Source organism: Vigna radiata, chromosome 10, assembly GCF_000741045.1.
Source record: "Vigna radiata var. radiata cultivar VC1973A chromosome 10, Vradiata_ver6, whole genome shotgun sequence".
Taxonomy (NCBI): Eukaryota; Viridiplantae; Streptophyta; class Magnoliopsida; order Fabales; family Fabaceae; genus Vigna; species Vigna radiata.
The window spans coordinates 6,706,486-6,720,178 of record NC_028360.1 but is presented as its reverse complement, the minus strand read 5'-3'; the positions used below and the strand labels follow the sequence as shown (position 1 = coordinate 6,720,178).

The window sequence follows — 13,693 nt, the reverse complement described above, 5'->3', positions numbered from 1 at the left end:
TTTTTGACTCTTAGACAAAATAAACTTCCCTTTCATCAACTTATTTTTCACCGAAATACATATTTGATACCATTATCCACGGATATCTAAAATGAATAACAGAATGGGTGATAAATACAACATTCGTAATACGACTAATGTCAGGTAGCAACAGAAATGCCATTATCAGACAAGAAATACATACAGTCCAGTTCACTCTGAAAAAAATACTGAACAACTCATGATAACCAAAATCAAATTCTATGCGGCAGCCAATTTGTGATCCTTCTAACTTACAAGGAGCTACATCTGTTTAGAGACTCATTCGCCCTCACTCAGTATAGGTACAATGAGTGGTTTCATCTGTGCCAGATATACAATCGCCCACCTAAAAGAACATAGAAAAGACCAAGATTGAGCCTATGACAAAGAACACATATTTTGGTATTTATAAGCTATAATTACAACTGAACCGAACACAAATCAAAAATAGTTCACTCGAGATAGCATTCAATAATATGAGAAGATAGAAAACTTGGGAATGAGCTGTGAACAAAAAGTCATACCCCCAACTCCCCAAAAAATATAAACAAAATAAACTCTTTTCGAACCGTTACTCATGTTCATCTTATTTTATCAAAAAATGAGGAACAGAAATATAAATAAATAAGTAGATAAAACATTTATAGTTTCCTCTTGTAAAATCACACATTTAAGATGTGCATATATAAGAATGGCAATGAGTAGGTATAGCAACCAAAAAGAGAAACTTGGCAGCCTATTTACAGTTGGAGACATTTTAAGTTACTATTATCACATCTGTGTGGCTTGGCAGGGTCCTTTTTCACTAATAACACTAATGGCCTTTTATAATAGAATAAAGGCATCCATGCTTATATATGATCAGGTACAATCAATTAAAATTATCCTACTATCACAGAATTCAGTTTCTCTGCTTCAATTACTATTCTTCATAGGAAGGATGCTATTCCACTCTGGTATTTAGACATTAAAGACCAAAATTCACATGCAATACGCCAATATCACGGTCTAATCAATAAATGGCAGCCTGAGTGGAGTCATCTACGTCGGGTAAAAGACATCCTTATTTTTTCTATTCAAATCAATGAATTCCTTGCCAAGGGAAATAAAGACATCGGTGCACAATGTTTAACTTAAGTTCAATATTTAACTTAATATAAACCAAAAGAAGCATGCCTATCAAACAATACTTACATCATCCAGCAGCAAATCGTTGCAGTAATTACCAAAGTTAGGTGAAATCTGCAACAGAATAAGAAGAGATTAGACACAGGTAGATAAGAACAATTCACACGTTACACAGAACAGCAACGAAAAATAGTGCCACAATGAATATTCATTAGATTTGTCAGTGTGGGAATGCATGAGTTAGTATAAATTCTTCAGAGCAAACTTAGCATTTATAAAACACAAAAGGTTGCAATAAATAGTTGATAACCATATCAAGTTGTCAGGTGCTATGCTTGTCTCTTTTCACGTTCTCACTTTTCTAAAGCAACTGATCGCGAAAGGGTTAAAAGATTGTATTGATGTTCAATGAAACTTCGAAAAGAAAAACAAACAGGAATAAGAACGATAACAGTTTATAAGGTGTTGAACAAGTATCAAGCACTGTGATTACCAAGACAGCAAACACACAGTCACACTCTTGACTTCTTTACATGCAAAGAAATTCCCTAGAATCAATTAACATCCAGGAATATATTTTTTTTTCCAAAATACTGGCTAATTCATCCTTCCCAAGTGAATCAGTAACGCCTTACTATAAATACAACAACAACAACCACAACAAAACGTATGTCATGTCTGAGTATAAAGACATTTATTTAATTTTGAGGAAGACAACCTTAATCTAAGTTCATTTCCCGAAATCTTCGCAAGTATTTAAAGCAGCAGCAGGATTCACAACAACAGAAAGCGGTAAGACAAATTTCCTCAAACAATCCATAAATTCATCAGATCAAAATCCCACTGATTGCACTACAACGACTAAACGAAAACTAACGATGAGATAATCCACTCACACAACGTAACCAAATCACAAAATCCAATTCAGAGACACGTCGAACTATAAAGTCCAATTGAGTGAAGAACCTCCCAATACCTCGAACGCAAACCACTCTCGAGATTGCTAGGGTACCGCAATCGATACATTGAGAACTTAAAATAGAATGGAGAGAGAAAGGGAAAAGGAGCGTACAGATTGGTAGAAGGTCCTCTGTTGCAGCAAATTCTGGTGCAGAGGCTCGCGATGATTCCGATCACTGCGAAGATCAGCGTCGTCACCAGGAAACCCATGTCGAGTCGTTACCTTTCCAGATCCCGAGCAGAGAAAAGAAATTCCTACCGCGAATTGAAAAAGAGAGTGAATTAATTGATGGATTGATTGATTTTGGAGCGAAGGCGAATTGAACCCTACTATTTGGGGGCGTTTGGATGCCGAGAAAATGGTGGAAAATGAAAGAAAGTGAAAATAGGAAAAGAGAAAACACAATTGAATAATGATAGTTTGTTATGTTACCTCTGAACTCTCACAAGCAGAGATCTCACGGTGCTGTGATTCGATCACCTTCGCATATAGTGGCTGATGCGTCGTCGATTTTCTGCTTCAGAATAAATTGGGCTTCAGCCCATCTAGGCCCCAAACTCGGCCTACTATATACTAAGAGCACTGGACTATGCTCGTTTTTACAAAAATAGTTACAAGTAATTTAATTAACCATTTAATTCCTATGCATTTTTCCATTTAATCAGTATTATAACAATTTCATAATAAAAATCGAAAGGGTGTTTCCTTTTCACCTTCATTGATATCTTGTATTTACCTTCCATTCTTTTAGGAATAAGTTTTTCAAAATCCAAAAAATTCTCAGAAGGTACAAATTTTAGAAAAACTAAAATATATTATTTAATTATTATGAAATGTAAAATTAATACTGGATAAAACTAGTAATGTCAATAGAAAAGTTATAACGACATCAGCACAAAAAATAATCAATATAAGCTTCAACAGAAAAAAAATTCATATTCATTACCAAACATTAATTAAGAAATGACATTATTCTACTTTAAGAGATATATGATTCTCTTAACAATATCAATTAGAAAATTAACTTTTATTAACATGGATTATACATTAATAAAAATGGCTTCAATGATATTGATAAAAAGGCTCAGTGATATTGATAAAATATATCATCCAATATTTATACAGAAAATTCTTACTAACATTAGTATATAAACATCATTAACATGTGTTCTTATCAATATTAGTCATAAAATAATCTTAACATCAATTAAAAATAATCTACATCAATCAAAAGGATTCTGTTTGATGTTAACTATATCATTTTATAAAGAAAAAACTCTAACTATATGCCAATTAATAACTAATAATAATATATCTAAAAAAAGTTGTAATAACTTTAACATAAAAGAAATTGAAGCTTACATAAATAAATAAAAAATGCTATAAGACCAACACCATCCTATCCCTGGACGAAGTCTAAGCTCAAATCATCAATGGTCTAAGACTAAGTCAAAAGGAAAATTAAATATATATATATATATATATATATATATATATATATATATATATATATATATATATGAGAAAAGAATAAGAAAATATCAAGTCCTGTTGAAATTTTGTATTCGGATAACATGTTTTACTATAAGATACTTCAAATTCTTTTCAGAAATAATTACCATTTAAAAAAATTCTATCCAAACATACTAAGAATCCTCTTAAAAATTTCACCTTAGCATTGAATCCATATTAGTCATAAAGTTGATATTAATCACTGCATAAAACTCTTGTCGGTTTTGGTGTACACTAAATACACGAGAATATTAAAAGTAAAGTTTATATATTCATTCCTTTGACAAAAATGCTGTTTGAGTGAGCTACAAACAAGCTGTTTGTTACTAAGAGTCTTACTAACGAATCATGAAAATAGCCAACATTTTGAAGAAAAGAAGTTCGTAAAAGCAAGCTCATCAGCAGAATGACATCTCAACTAATCTTCAAGATAAGCAAAGATATTAACTACAAGCAAAAAAAAAAGTGTGAAAGAACTATGTAACTAAAAGAAGAGCTTTCGTGGGGATGCTCTAGATCCAAGTGTTGGATAGTTGGAGGATTTGAGAGAAGAGGAAGCCGCCTTGCTTTCTTGGCCCTCAGGCACTCTGTCAAGCAACTTTGCTGCCCTTGGATCTGTTAGTAGTGTCTTTTGGAAGGACTGCGAGAAGCCAGTTGCAATGATAGTCACATGAATCTCCCCATTGTAGCGATCATCAACAACGGCACCGAATATGATATTGGCAGAAGGGTCAGCTAAACTTGTCACCACCTACAACAATTATGAAGTTTTGAGAAAACCAATCAAATGCCTAAAACATATTCATATGATCAAAAACTATGTTCCTTCTGCCAATGAAGTACCTGAGACACTCTGTTTACTTCCTGCAGAGTTATGTCTTTTCCTCCAGTAATATTATACACCACTCCAGTAGCTGACTGAATAGAAGAGCCGATTAAAGGAGCCAAAGTAGCCTGCTCTGCAGCTTCTTCGGCACGATTTTTACTGGAGGAAACACCCACACCAAGCATTGCTGTTCCAGAGTCTTTCATCACAGCTTTTACATCAGCAAAATCCACATTTACAAGCCCAGGTATCTGTAAAAAGACAGTAGGAATATCATCCTCATATACCGACACCAAGCCTGTAATGTACCCTCTTACTCTTCTCAATCTACCCTAGAATGAACAACTAATGCTTTCCAGATAGAAAGTCTGCTAAAATTGTTAATCAACTCACTGTTATGATGTCTGATATTCCCTGCACTCCTTGCCTCAGAACATCATCTGCCAGACGGAAAGCATCCTGAAGAGGTGTCTGCTCATCAGCCATGTCAAGGAGGCGGTCATTTGGAATCACTATAAGAGTATCCACATTTTTCTGCAGCTTTTCAATGGCTTCCAGTGCCTGAAAGGATAAAACCGGAATTTTAACTTCTATAAGTACCGTCGTATCAAGACAATACAATATAACATCAATCAATTTTCAAAGTACATTATCACAGTTCAACCATAACTAAGATGATTATCAGCTATAACACATGACCTAATCATATTCTCAAATAAGGAAAGAAATGACACCTGCCTGCAATGATCTTTTGCGTCCTTCAAAACTGAAGGGATAGGTAACAACACCTACAGTCAAGTAACCTGCCTCTTTTGCTACTCGGGCCACTACTGGTGCGGCACCAGACCCAGTTCCCCCACCCATGCCAGCAGTTATAAACACTAAATCAGATCCTTGAAGAGCACTAGCAATAGCATCTTTAGATTCCTCAGCAGCTTGTTCCCCCAAAAGTGGATTTCCCCCAGTACCTGCATCTCTATCAAGCAACTCGAATCAAAGGAGACATTGAAACATGGAAGCCAAACCACAAACGCATACAAATCAAATCACACCATAGCAGCACACATACGAGTGCCTGACCTAATCCCCGAGTCAGAAGCTCTCCAATTTTGATAGGGTTCTCGGCAGCAGAATGCAACAGTGCTTGAGCATCGGTATTTATAGCATAAAATTCTACACCCTGATTAAAAAAAGAAGAAGCAAGAATTGTATGAGAATACAGCATTAGCAAAAACATAAATAATACTTTAATGAAAAAATCTACACTATCTTAGCCATCATACCGTCAAGATTCGGTTAAAATTAGTTTGTCTCCACATTTTAAAAGCAGTGACCTCGTGTTCTAAATTTGATGAGTTTCATCTGACTCTTAAAAAAAGATAGAAGTAACAAAAAAGATAGGCTCTTAAAACAGTTTCGCCTAAATCTTTAGAAACCCAAAATACATCTTACCCAAAGTAAAAACCAAGAAACATATTCCATTAAAAAACAATATAGTTATCGACAATTTCAGAGTGTTCAAAAACACTAACAAAATATATAAAAATGACGAATTAACAGATACACCAAATGGGTTTCTTAACAAACCCACCAAAGATATTATACAATCTCACATTGTTCATATAAATTAAGCAAAAATGACCCATTAAAAGACACCAAGTGAGTTTTTTTAACAAAAGTAATAGTAAATACAAGAAGGGGAAACGAAAAACGCACGTGCAATCCGCAACCAATCATGCGGTTAACGGCATTGTTCCCGCCGCCCCCGACGCCGACAACCTTAATCTTGGCGCTCTCGGGTGTCGAGAAGGAGCAGCACCTCACGGACGCGAAACGACGTCGCGCGGTGACGCACGTTCTGGTTCTGAGAGCGAAAGAGGAAGAAGAAGAAGAATAAGAGAATGCATTGTGGCGAATAGAAGTTGGGTTGGTGAGGGCAAGCATGGCCATTGTAACACTTGTAATGGTTGTTGTTTTAGGTTTGATGGAGAAGAATTGCGGTTTAGGGTTTTAGAAGAAGACGAGAATTAAGTTCAGTTTTCATCGTTCAATTTCAGTTTTTTGGATTGGAAACGAACGAAGGAAGAAAAGCGCAACAGAAAGGTTATGCAGTGGTGACAAATTGACAATCCTTCCCAGTGTGTGATGTGTGAACTCTCACATTTAATTTTTTCTTATTTCTCTTTTTTAAAGAAATTGCTGCACCCGATAAATGACAAGGAAAATAAATAATACGGGTATATCAGAATGCTACAATTATCATAAATGTTAGAAAAATACCTCAAAAAACAAATTTATGTCATATTCCAACAGTTTTAATTACTCTTCTTTTTCTTTTACGAAATTAGAACGTCACATTTCTTTTTTCTATTTAAAACCTTGAATTGCAGCTGAGACAACGTTGATTTGGTAACCTTTTTGTCCTTCACATTGTAACAGATTCTATATTTCTATATATAGTATCTACGCGAGCTTCACTTATTTGGATTGATGTTTCATTTGCAATTATTTGGATTTTCTTAACGTAATCAAATATGACTCTTGCGTCAATTTTCTCACAAAATATTCATTACAGTGATTTGGTTTCGTTAATATTAGTTTATGCAGATCCTTTTCATATGAATTGTTTTTCAATGTTTTGTTTTGTAAATTTTTTCAAGAGATATCATGATTTTTCATCTATTGACATATCACCTCTGCTTTTTCAGAGTGTGCAATGTAAGACGTGTTACTGGTTTTTTCATGAGCTTTTCTGATGCATTTCCCATGACTTTAATATCAAATTTAAATACAGGTTAATTTCTACTCTATCCTATGGTACCTTATATTCTGCAGCAAGTCATATGAGGCATGCCACCTTATTGCATGCACTTTCACATGCAAAAACAAATACCTACACTGCAACTCTAGTGCTACAAAAACATAAATGCTTCAGGGTTTGGAACAAATGGTAACACCCTTTCGCCAAACAATTCAACCACTGATGACACCAAATTTCCTGCATCAATGTCATCCTTCCAAGCCTGAGCAAGAGTGGCAGACACCTTCTTTTGTTGATCTACAACCTCCCTCCCTGACGCCTTGTCGGTTGAAATTTGACGAGTCATCGACATTGCAGGAGCCCCCATCATGGTGGAAAATCCCCCTGTTGAGCCTTGCATGTCAACTGACATGGAGTTCATTGGTATTACACCTCCATGGCCATCTGTTGAAAGTTTCTTCATTGGAGGTTGCTGCTGCATCAGATTGTCGGCACTGGCTTTTCGTTTGCCTTCATTAGTGTAAAGATGGAGTATGATCATTATAAGAGCACAAAAGTAAAGATTGTGTTCTGATTACAGTAACAGTAACAGTAACAGTAGGTAGAATCAATCATCTTGGAATTTATATAGAATCCCTTTTTTAACTATGAAACAAGAAGATTGATCCTTTCTCTCTCTCTTTTTATCCCAAACATGGAATAATACATTAAAATATTATTAGCACAAAATATTAAAAATTCATTGGTACATATTGTTCAAAGCAGTAACATATTGAAATATTATTTACTATAAATGGTTATTGAATAATTATTCTGTGTAGGGATTCCAATACGTTTCAAAAACTAGCTTGTGTATTATTAAAAAGAAAATGTTTTCAAAAATACACTGGCCTTCTTATGTCTGTGTTGGCTGTTAGGACTAAAAGTTAACTTTGAGAAGGAGAGAGAGATCATATAGCTATCACCATAAGGCATGCATACAAACAAATTTATTCATTACTCCATTCAAGATCAAGCATGTATTTCTCTTCAAACACATCAATATAATTGCGGTGGTAGAAAAATAAAGTCATACCTGACATTGGAATAATGGCTTTTCCACTGCCTCTTGAAATAAGCCGAGTTGGAAGAGAGAACAAATTGCTGAAATTTTTTACCTTTTCATGCACACATTTGCCTACTGCACCCTGAAAGATTTGACTTCAGTGATCACCTAAAGAGATGTTCAGTGAAAACAAACCAATTTATGCATAATTAAACCATCACAACTCACCAACAAAGCTCCATAAACCTGCCAAGCTTCATGCCTCTTCATTTCATTTTTTTGTTTCTCAGGTTGCATTTCTGGCTCAAGAAGATGCAAATATGGCTCGAGATTTGGAAGTATAAGCAAGTGAATCTACTCAAAGTGAAGAAATGTAAGCATTAGTTTGCACCAATACAACCAGAGGTTCTAAATCATAAAGCATAAAAGTCACCGGTGCACCCCATGCAAATTAAGATTGCAATAAAAATGCATATATTTAGTAACAGCATATTAAAAAAAAAGTGATAGTTCTTCATTATTGTCCACAACAACTAAACAGATGGTAAAAGTTATCATGTTTGTATAAGAAAATAATCATATCTGATATAAAAAGGAAAAATATAGTGTCTTCATTCAGTTATTATCCGTAAGAGATCATCAAACAAATAAGATGAAACAATTTAACAACCACAACAGATTTAAATCAAGGTCAGAACATACCACTCTTGATCCAAGAGCTTCTATCCCTTTAATTGCACCATAGTGCTGAGGCAGAGCTTTTGTAGGGTCCAAGAAAGAATGAAGAAATGTCTTTGTCACACGTGGCTGCAGATTGTGATAAATATGCCCAAATCTGAAATTTCCAGAGACAAGGAATTTAAAACTCGAAAAAATAAATAAAAGCAAGCTCAGTAGTCTGTAGTTGCTAAATACAAAATCTTCCTTATCAAACCAAAGTATGTGCCATCTTGAGGACATTTAGATATACATATTAAGAAGCCCTTTGCATCATTATAGTTTTACAGAACACATTGCTCAAATTGTGCAGTTAAACTGTAAAGTATCAATGTCAGCTATATACCTATAGTATTCTATATGAAACATGTAAGTTTAAATCTATCTCAACCTTATAAAACCGACTTATAAAATCAGATTTACACCTACTTATACACCACAATTTGACCATATCTCTACTAGATATGGAATCTCCAACAGTATTGTATTTCAAACACATGCAAGTTTAACAGCCTCAACAATTTATGGGCCACAAATCAGAGAAAATCTTTCTTAATTAGAAATAATGAAGAAATAATTCTAAATAAATCTCCTACTCAAATCTGTACATAAAAAATAGAAAAATTGAAAACAATGCACATGCTGCAAAAGTTAACATCATAATTAAATTATCTCTTCCATGGTATTTAAATTCTTATCCAATAGAAAGAAAGTCCACACCTTTGGCATATTGAAGCAACAAGATTAGCACTGAAGTTCCTAAGCTCCCAATGATCGTCAGATAGTCTGCTTCCTATCCTTTTTGCAACAAGGCAAGTAATGATAGGTGGCATCAATTGATGTAACTGCAGATTTTAAATATCAGAGATCAAACTCATCAATTGTCATATATGACAACAATCAACTGAAGTCAGCGATGTATAAATACATATATATATACATACATACATACATACATACATACATACATACATACATATATATATATATATATATATATATATATATATATATATATGCAAAATCATTTACATTGGTGTCAAACTTACATAAAGTTCTATGTGTATCTGAGAATTTTGCACAAGGCTCCGCACAAGGCGCATCAAGGCAAATAAAACAGCTAAATTATGTAAATTACGTGCCACCTGATATGACAAGAGAAAAAGGATAAAAGTGAGCGCTTATGCTCTATTTCACACACTGAATTAAGAACCTTAATCAAAAACATCACTGACAAACTTGTCAACACCTCATCGGCAACAAAACATGTGAAATATGGAACTAAGGGATGGAGTCCCGAGTCCGTTGCCAAGCTAACCAATGCTCTTCTGAACGGAATGGATCCAGACTTATTTAATGTAAGGTCAGTTATTTTCTCGTAGTAGAGCTGTAAGAAGTAAAGATCCTTAAGTGAAGTACAAAAACATGGAATTGCATAAACAATTGATACACCGCATAATGTGTATACCTGAAGCTCCCTTGTTATTAAATGTTTAACAGGTAATTTAACATCAACAGAAAGCCCATCTTCCTTATATTCAGATTTTCTTATCTCAGAGGAAGGAGCTGCAAGTAACGCAGGGCAAATAAATATGTCAATGTTAGGAAGATCAAACTTCATCATGAACCTCATACAGTTTGGTAAAATACAAAATTCAGTGTACCATTAAGGTTAAAATCTTGAATACTATAGCAGGTTGGCTAGATATGAAAAAATTGATCATATTATCATACATAGAATTAGCATGGTTGGAACTAAGAGCATTAAGGAGGTTAATTCAGTTTTATTGTGCTTAAATCTGGAAAAAATACCTTCAACTGGAGCGTTTTCAGGAATTGCAGGTTGCACACCTTCAATAGCCAACCAGTGACTGGTAATTGATGTATCAAGGGGTGCTTTCGGTAAAGGAGCTTCAATAAGCTGCTCAATCAAGAAAAATATGAGAACACCGTATCAAAAAGCAATTAAACAATTTTTATTATCAGAATGGCAATCTTGGTGTACCTAGAAATCTTACATCTTTGATATCCACATCTTTGTCATCGATGTAGAACAAATCCTTATGTCCAGCAGCTCTTTTGAACCTCGGAGGATCATTAGAGGTGAACCCATATATCGGCTGATACATGACAACAAGCATAAGAAACAATAAACCAAAATCAAGTTCAAAGATAAAATTTTCAACAAGCTAGGGATGGTTTAAACTTGGTGATAAGCATTTCATAGTGAAACACGAATTATATGGAGAAGTGTTTGCCATTTTAAAAATTTGAAAGCAATATCTTGATTTGAATGGGGCATTCTACTGTGCACAACCACTACTCTCATAAGAGTCTGCACAAGAGCTCCACCATTACCAATTTGCCATCCTCTTAAAGACAAATAAGTACCTTTTCATAGATACACTTACAAAACCTTCATATACACTAGTCTGAGGAAAAATGTTTACAGGGTAGGAAAAACACATGCTACCTCAATAAACCGTCAACAAATCCATAAAAGTTTCAAAACAGAATAATAAATTCTAAAAGCCAAAGTAAACACATAAAAAGAAAAGCAAGCCACCTCCAAATTTCTCAATGCAAGTGCAGTATCCACATCCTCTGTACTAAGAAAAGTTCTCATCGAATGGCGCATGCATTTTATCGACTCCTGTCCAATTCAAAACAAACAACCCATGCTTCAATTAGCCACATTCAAAGTAGTAGTAGTAGTAATGGTAACAACAAAAAAAGGAACAACAATATCAAAATCCAACCAACCGCTACACCCTTTTTATAAAAACTCAAGAACCAAATAAGGGAACTTCATTACTTTCCCTCAAAGATAAAACTTTTAACGTGATTTAGAAAGTGGGTTTCACCGTTAGCACCTGAGACGAACCGGGTCATCGCGGCGCGACGAAACCAACAAAGGGGTCTCAAATTACCCGCGAAAATTTAAAAATTGCGCAAGAGGTGCGAGAACATTGCAAAGGATACCTGCATGATTTCCCGAATGCGATATTCGAGATCGGGGGCGAGAGCGAGGGCAACATCGGGGGACAAATTGGTGATGCCGATGCTCTGTGCGATGACTTCGATTGTCTCCTTTGGCACAAAACTCATCTTGATTTCAATTGAACATCAATTGGTCTTTCACTGATTCACAAAGGTGGCTTAGGTCAAGGGAATGATGATGGTGGTAATGCCAAAACCAGAACAATTTGCAGAAACAGAAGAATAGTTTGAATTAAAATAGAAAAATTAAAACTATTTTATTGCCCTAAGAAACAGTTGGAAGGTCAAAGAAATGAACTTGTTAGTGTTAGGTTCTTTTGTGAAAGATCAATGGCTGAGGTAAGAAAAACAACAACTATTCTGATATACTGAGGTATTTTTTCCCAAATCTTTAGGAATAGTGTCTACATTATCATTCTATTACTTGAATAATCTCATTACAAAACAAAATAAATATTTTACTATATTGCCTGAATAATTTTGACCTAAATATATTTTTAATTTATGAAATATAGTGGTAGTTTATTTTTTGTATTTGTAACAAATGACTTTAGTTTTTGTTTTGGATTAGATTTTATAAAATACCATTTTATAGTTCTTCTAATACCTTTTTAATTTTGAATTAGTTTCTTTAAAAATATATTTTTGTTGACTAAAAACAAATAATTTGCATATCATTAATATTTTATAGATAATAGATAATAGATAAACACTATTTATATATGATCAAACCCATTATTATTCCTACACATATTCAACTATTTGAAATGTATATGTGTCAAAATCTATACTATTGCAAAGTCAAACTAAAGGTCTTAATATAATTTAGATATGATACATTTCAAATAATATTAATACAGGATCTAAATTAAATTTTCTAGGAAAAAAAATAAGAATCCATATTAAGTTTTTTCTTTTTTAAATACAAATTCAATTGAGTAAAAAGTATATAAAAATTAAAATGAATCAAAGTCAAATAACTAAATTGTTATTAAGCTTCCTTATCAATTATTCTTTGCATTTTGGGAAATTATAATTTAGCCTTTTATATTTGGTATATCTAGTTTGGTTTTTTGTTTGTTAGGTTTGTTCAAGTGATTATATCTTTTTTTTATATGTTCATAGTTGTCCCATATTCTGTAAAAAGAATGTAAGTTGATTCTTTTTGTTTACGGCATTATTTTTTGTTTACGGCGTTAAAAACTCTAATGGTGTAATGGTCTCTGGCAAAAATTGAATGAGTTGTCCAATTATTGATTGCGTGACAAGCTTCCCTTCCCACCTAAATTAGGGTTTCGCACAATTGCAAAATGGTGCTTGCAACGCGAGAAGCACTCTCTCCTTCTCGTGTCAGGGTTTTCAACCCTTGTTTGCGGCGTGATAATGATATATTTTGCTATGATTTCAGTAGTGAATTGAGAGAAAATGTCAACTCTTTCTTAGCTTTATACCTTCCTTATGCCTCAATTTGTTTAGTTTCTAAGTAGCTACATCTTTAGTTGAATTCATTTAAATTGCTTCACTAATCCCCACTTTTTGGTTGTTAGATCATGTACATGAAGCTTGTTNGCCAAACCGACGAATGGAAGAACCACATAAGCAAGAATGAATGTAAAAGAGGAAATATTGAGCAAAGACTGTTGCTGCCGCTGGGGTGCAGCTGGGGTGCAGCTGAGCCCCATTCTCCTCTGGAAGGCTGAAGCTGGGGTGCAGCTGGGGTGC

The 13,693-nt window shown here is 34.2% G+C and overlaps 3 protein-coding genes across 3 annotated transcripts; all 3 read right to left on the bottom strand.

Annotated features, from left to right (window-relative positions):
• Window positions 1-10: 10 nt before the first annotated feature.
• On the bottom strand, window positions 11-2,674 carry LOC106775137 (V-type proton ATPase subunit e1). Its single transcript, XM_014662202.2, has 4 exons — window positions 2,543-2,674; window positions 2,222-2,364; window positions 1,216-1,263; window positions 11-367 (listed from the first exon to the last, which is right to left on the bottom strand). The coding sequence occupies exons 2-4, from the start codon at window positions 2,317-2,319 to the stop codon at window positions 301-303; spliced, it is 213 nt and encodes a 70-aa protein (XP_014517688.1). The 5' UTR covers window positions 2,320-2,364; window positions 2,543-2,674; the 3' UTR covers window positions 11-300.
• Window positions 2,675-3,873: 1,199 nt separating this feature from the next.
• LOC106775064 (cell division protein FtsZ homolog 1, chloroplastic) lies at window positions 3,874-6,631 on the bottom strand. Its single transcript, XM_014662101.2, has 6 exons — window positions 6,165-6,631; window positions 5,529-5,628; window positions 5,187-5,416; window positions 4,842-5,009; window positions 4,466-4,699; window positions 3,874-4,373 (listed from the first exon to the last, which is right to left on the bottom strand). Exons 1-6 carry the CDS (start codon window positions 6,396-6,398, stop codon window positions 4,107-4,109), a joined length of 1,233 nt encoding a protein of 410 aa, XP_014517587.1. The 5' UTR covers window positions 6,399-6,631; the 3' UTR covers window positions 3,874-4,106.
• A 549-nt stretch (window positions 6,632-7,180) lies between these two features.
• Window positions 7,181-12,308, bottom strand: LOC106775101 (transcription initiation factor TFIID subunit 6). Its single transcript, XM_014662146.2, has 12 exons — window positions 11,954-12,308; window positions 11,538-11,624; window positions 10,990-11,091; window positions 10,784-10,892; window positions 10,440-10,537; window positions 10,221-10,358; window positions 10,021-10,116; window positions 9,692-9,816; window positions 8,957-9,089; window positions 8,483-8,608; window positions 8,285-8,396; window positions 7,181-7,719 (listed from the first exon to the last, which is right to left on the bottom strand). The coding sequence occupies exons 1-12, from the start codon at window positions 12,077-12,079 to the stop codon at window positions 7,361-7,363; spliced, it is 1,611 nt and encodes a 536-aa protein (XP_014517632.1). The 5' UTR covers window positions 12,080-12,308; the 3' UTR covers window positions 7,181-7,360.
• Between the last annotated feature and the right edge of the window lie 1,385 nt (window positions 12,309-13,693).

What these genes read in the sequence shown, in the direction of transcription:
- LOC106775064 (XM_014662101.2), bottom strand. Translation starts at nt 6,398, where the DNA reads ATGGCCATGCTTGCCCTCACCAACCCAACTTCTATTCGCCACAATGCA. An exon ending in GAATATCAGACATCATAACA is followed by an intron (nt 4,700 to 4,841) that starts GTGAGTTGATTA and finishes GTCTTTTTACAG; the next exon opens with ATACCTGGGCTTGTAAATGT. An exon ending in AAGTAAACAGAGTGTCTCAG is followed by an intron (nt 4,374 to 4,465) that starts GTACTTCATTGG and finishes TAATTGTTGTAG; the next exon opens with GTGGTGACAAGTTTAGCTGA.
- LOC106775137 (XM_014662202.2), bottom strand. Translation starts at nt 2,319, where the DNA reads ATGGGTTTCCTGGTGACGACGCTGATCTTCGCAGTGATCGGAATCATC. An exon ending in AGAGGACCTTCTACCAATCT is followed by an intron (nt 1,264 to 2,221) that starts GTACGCTCCTTT and finishes ATTCTGTTGCAG; the next exon opens with ATTTCACCTAACTTTGGTAA. An exon ending in ACGATTTGCTGCTGGATGAT is followed by an intron (nt 368 to 1,215) that starts GTAAGTATTGTT and finishes ATGTTCTTTTAG; the next exon opens with GTGGGCGATTGTATATCTGG.
- LOC106775101 (XM_014662146.2), bottom strand. Translation starts at nt 12,079, where the DNA reads ATGAGTTTTGTGCCAAAGGAGACAATCGAAGTCATCGCACAGAGCATC. An exon ending in CATGTTTTGTTGCCGATGAG is followed by an intron (nt 10,117 to 10,220) that starts GTGTTGACAAGT and finishes TTGTCATATCAG; the next exon opens with GTGGCACGTAATTTACATAA. An exon ending in AGCCATTATTCCAATGTCAG is followed by an intron (nt 7,720 to 8,284) that starts GTATGACTTTAT and finishes ACACTAATGAAG; the next exon opens with GCAAACGAAAAGCCAGTGCC.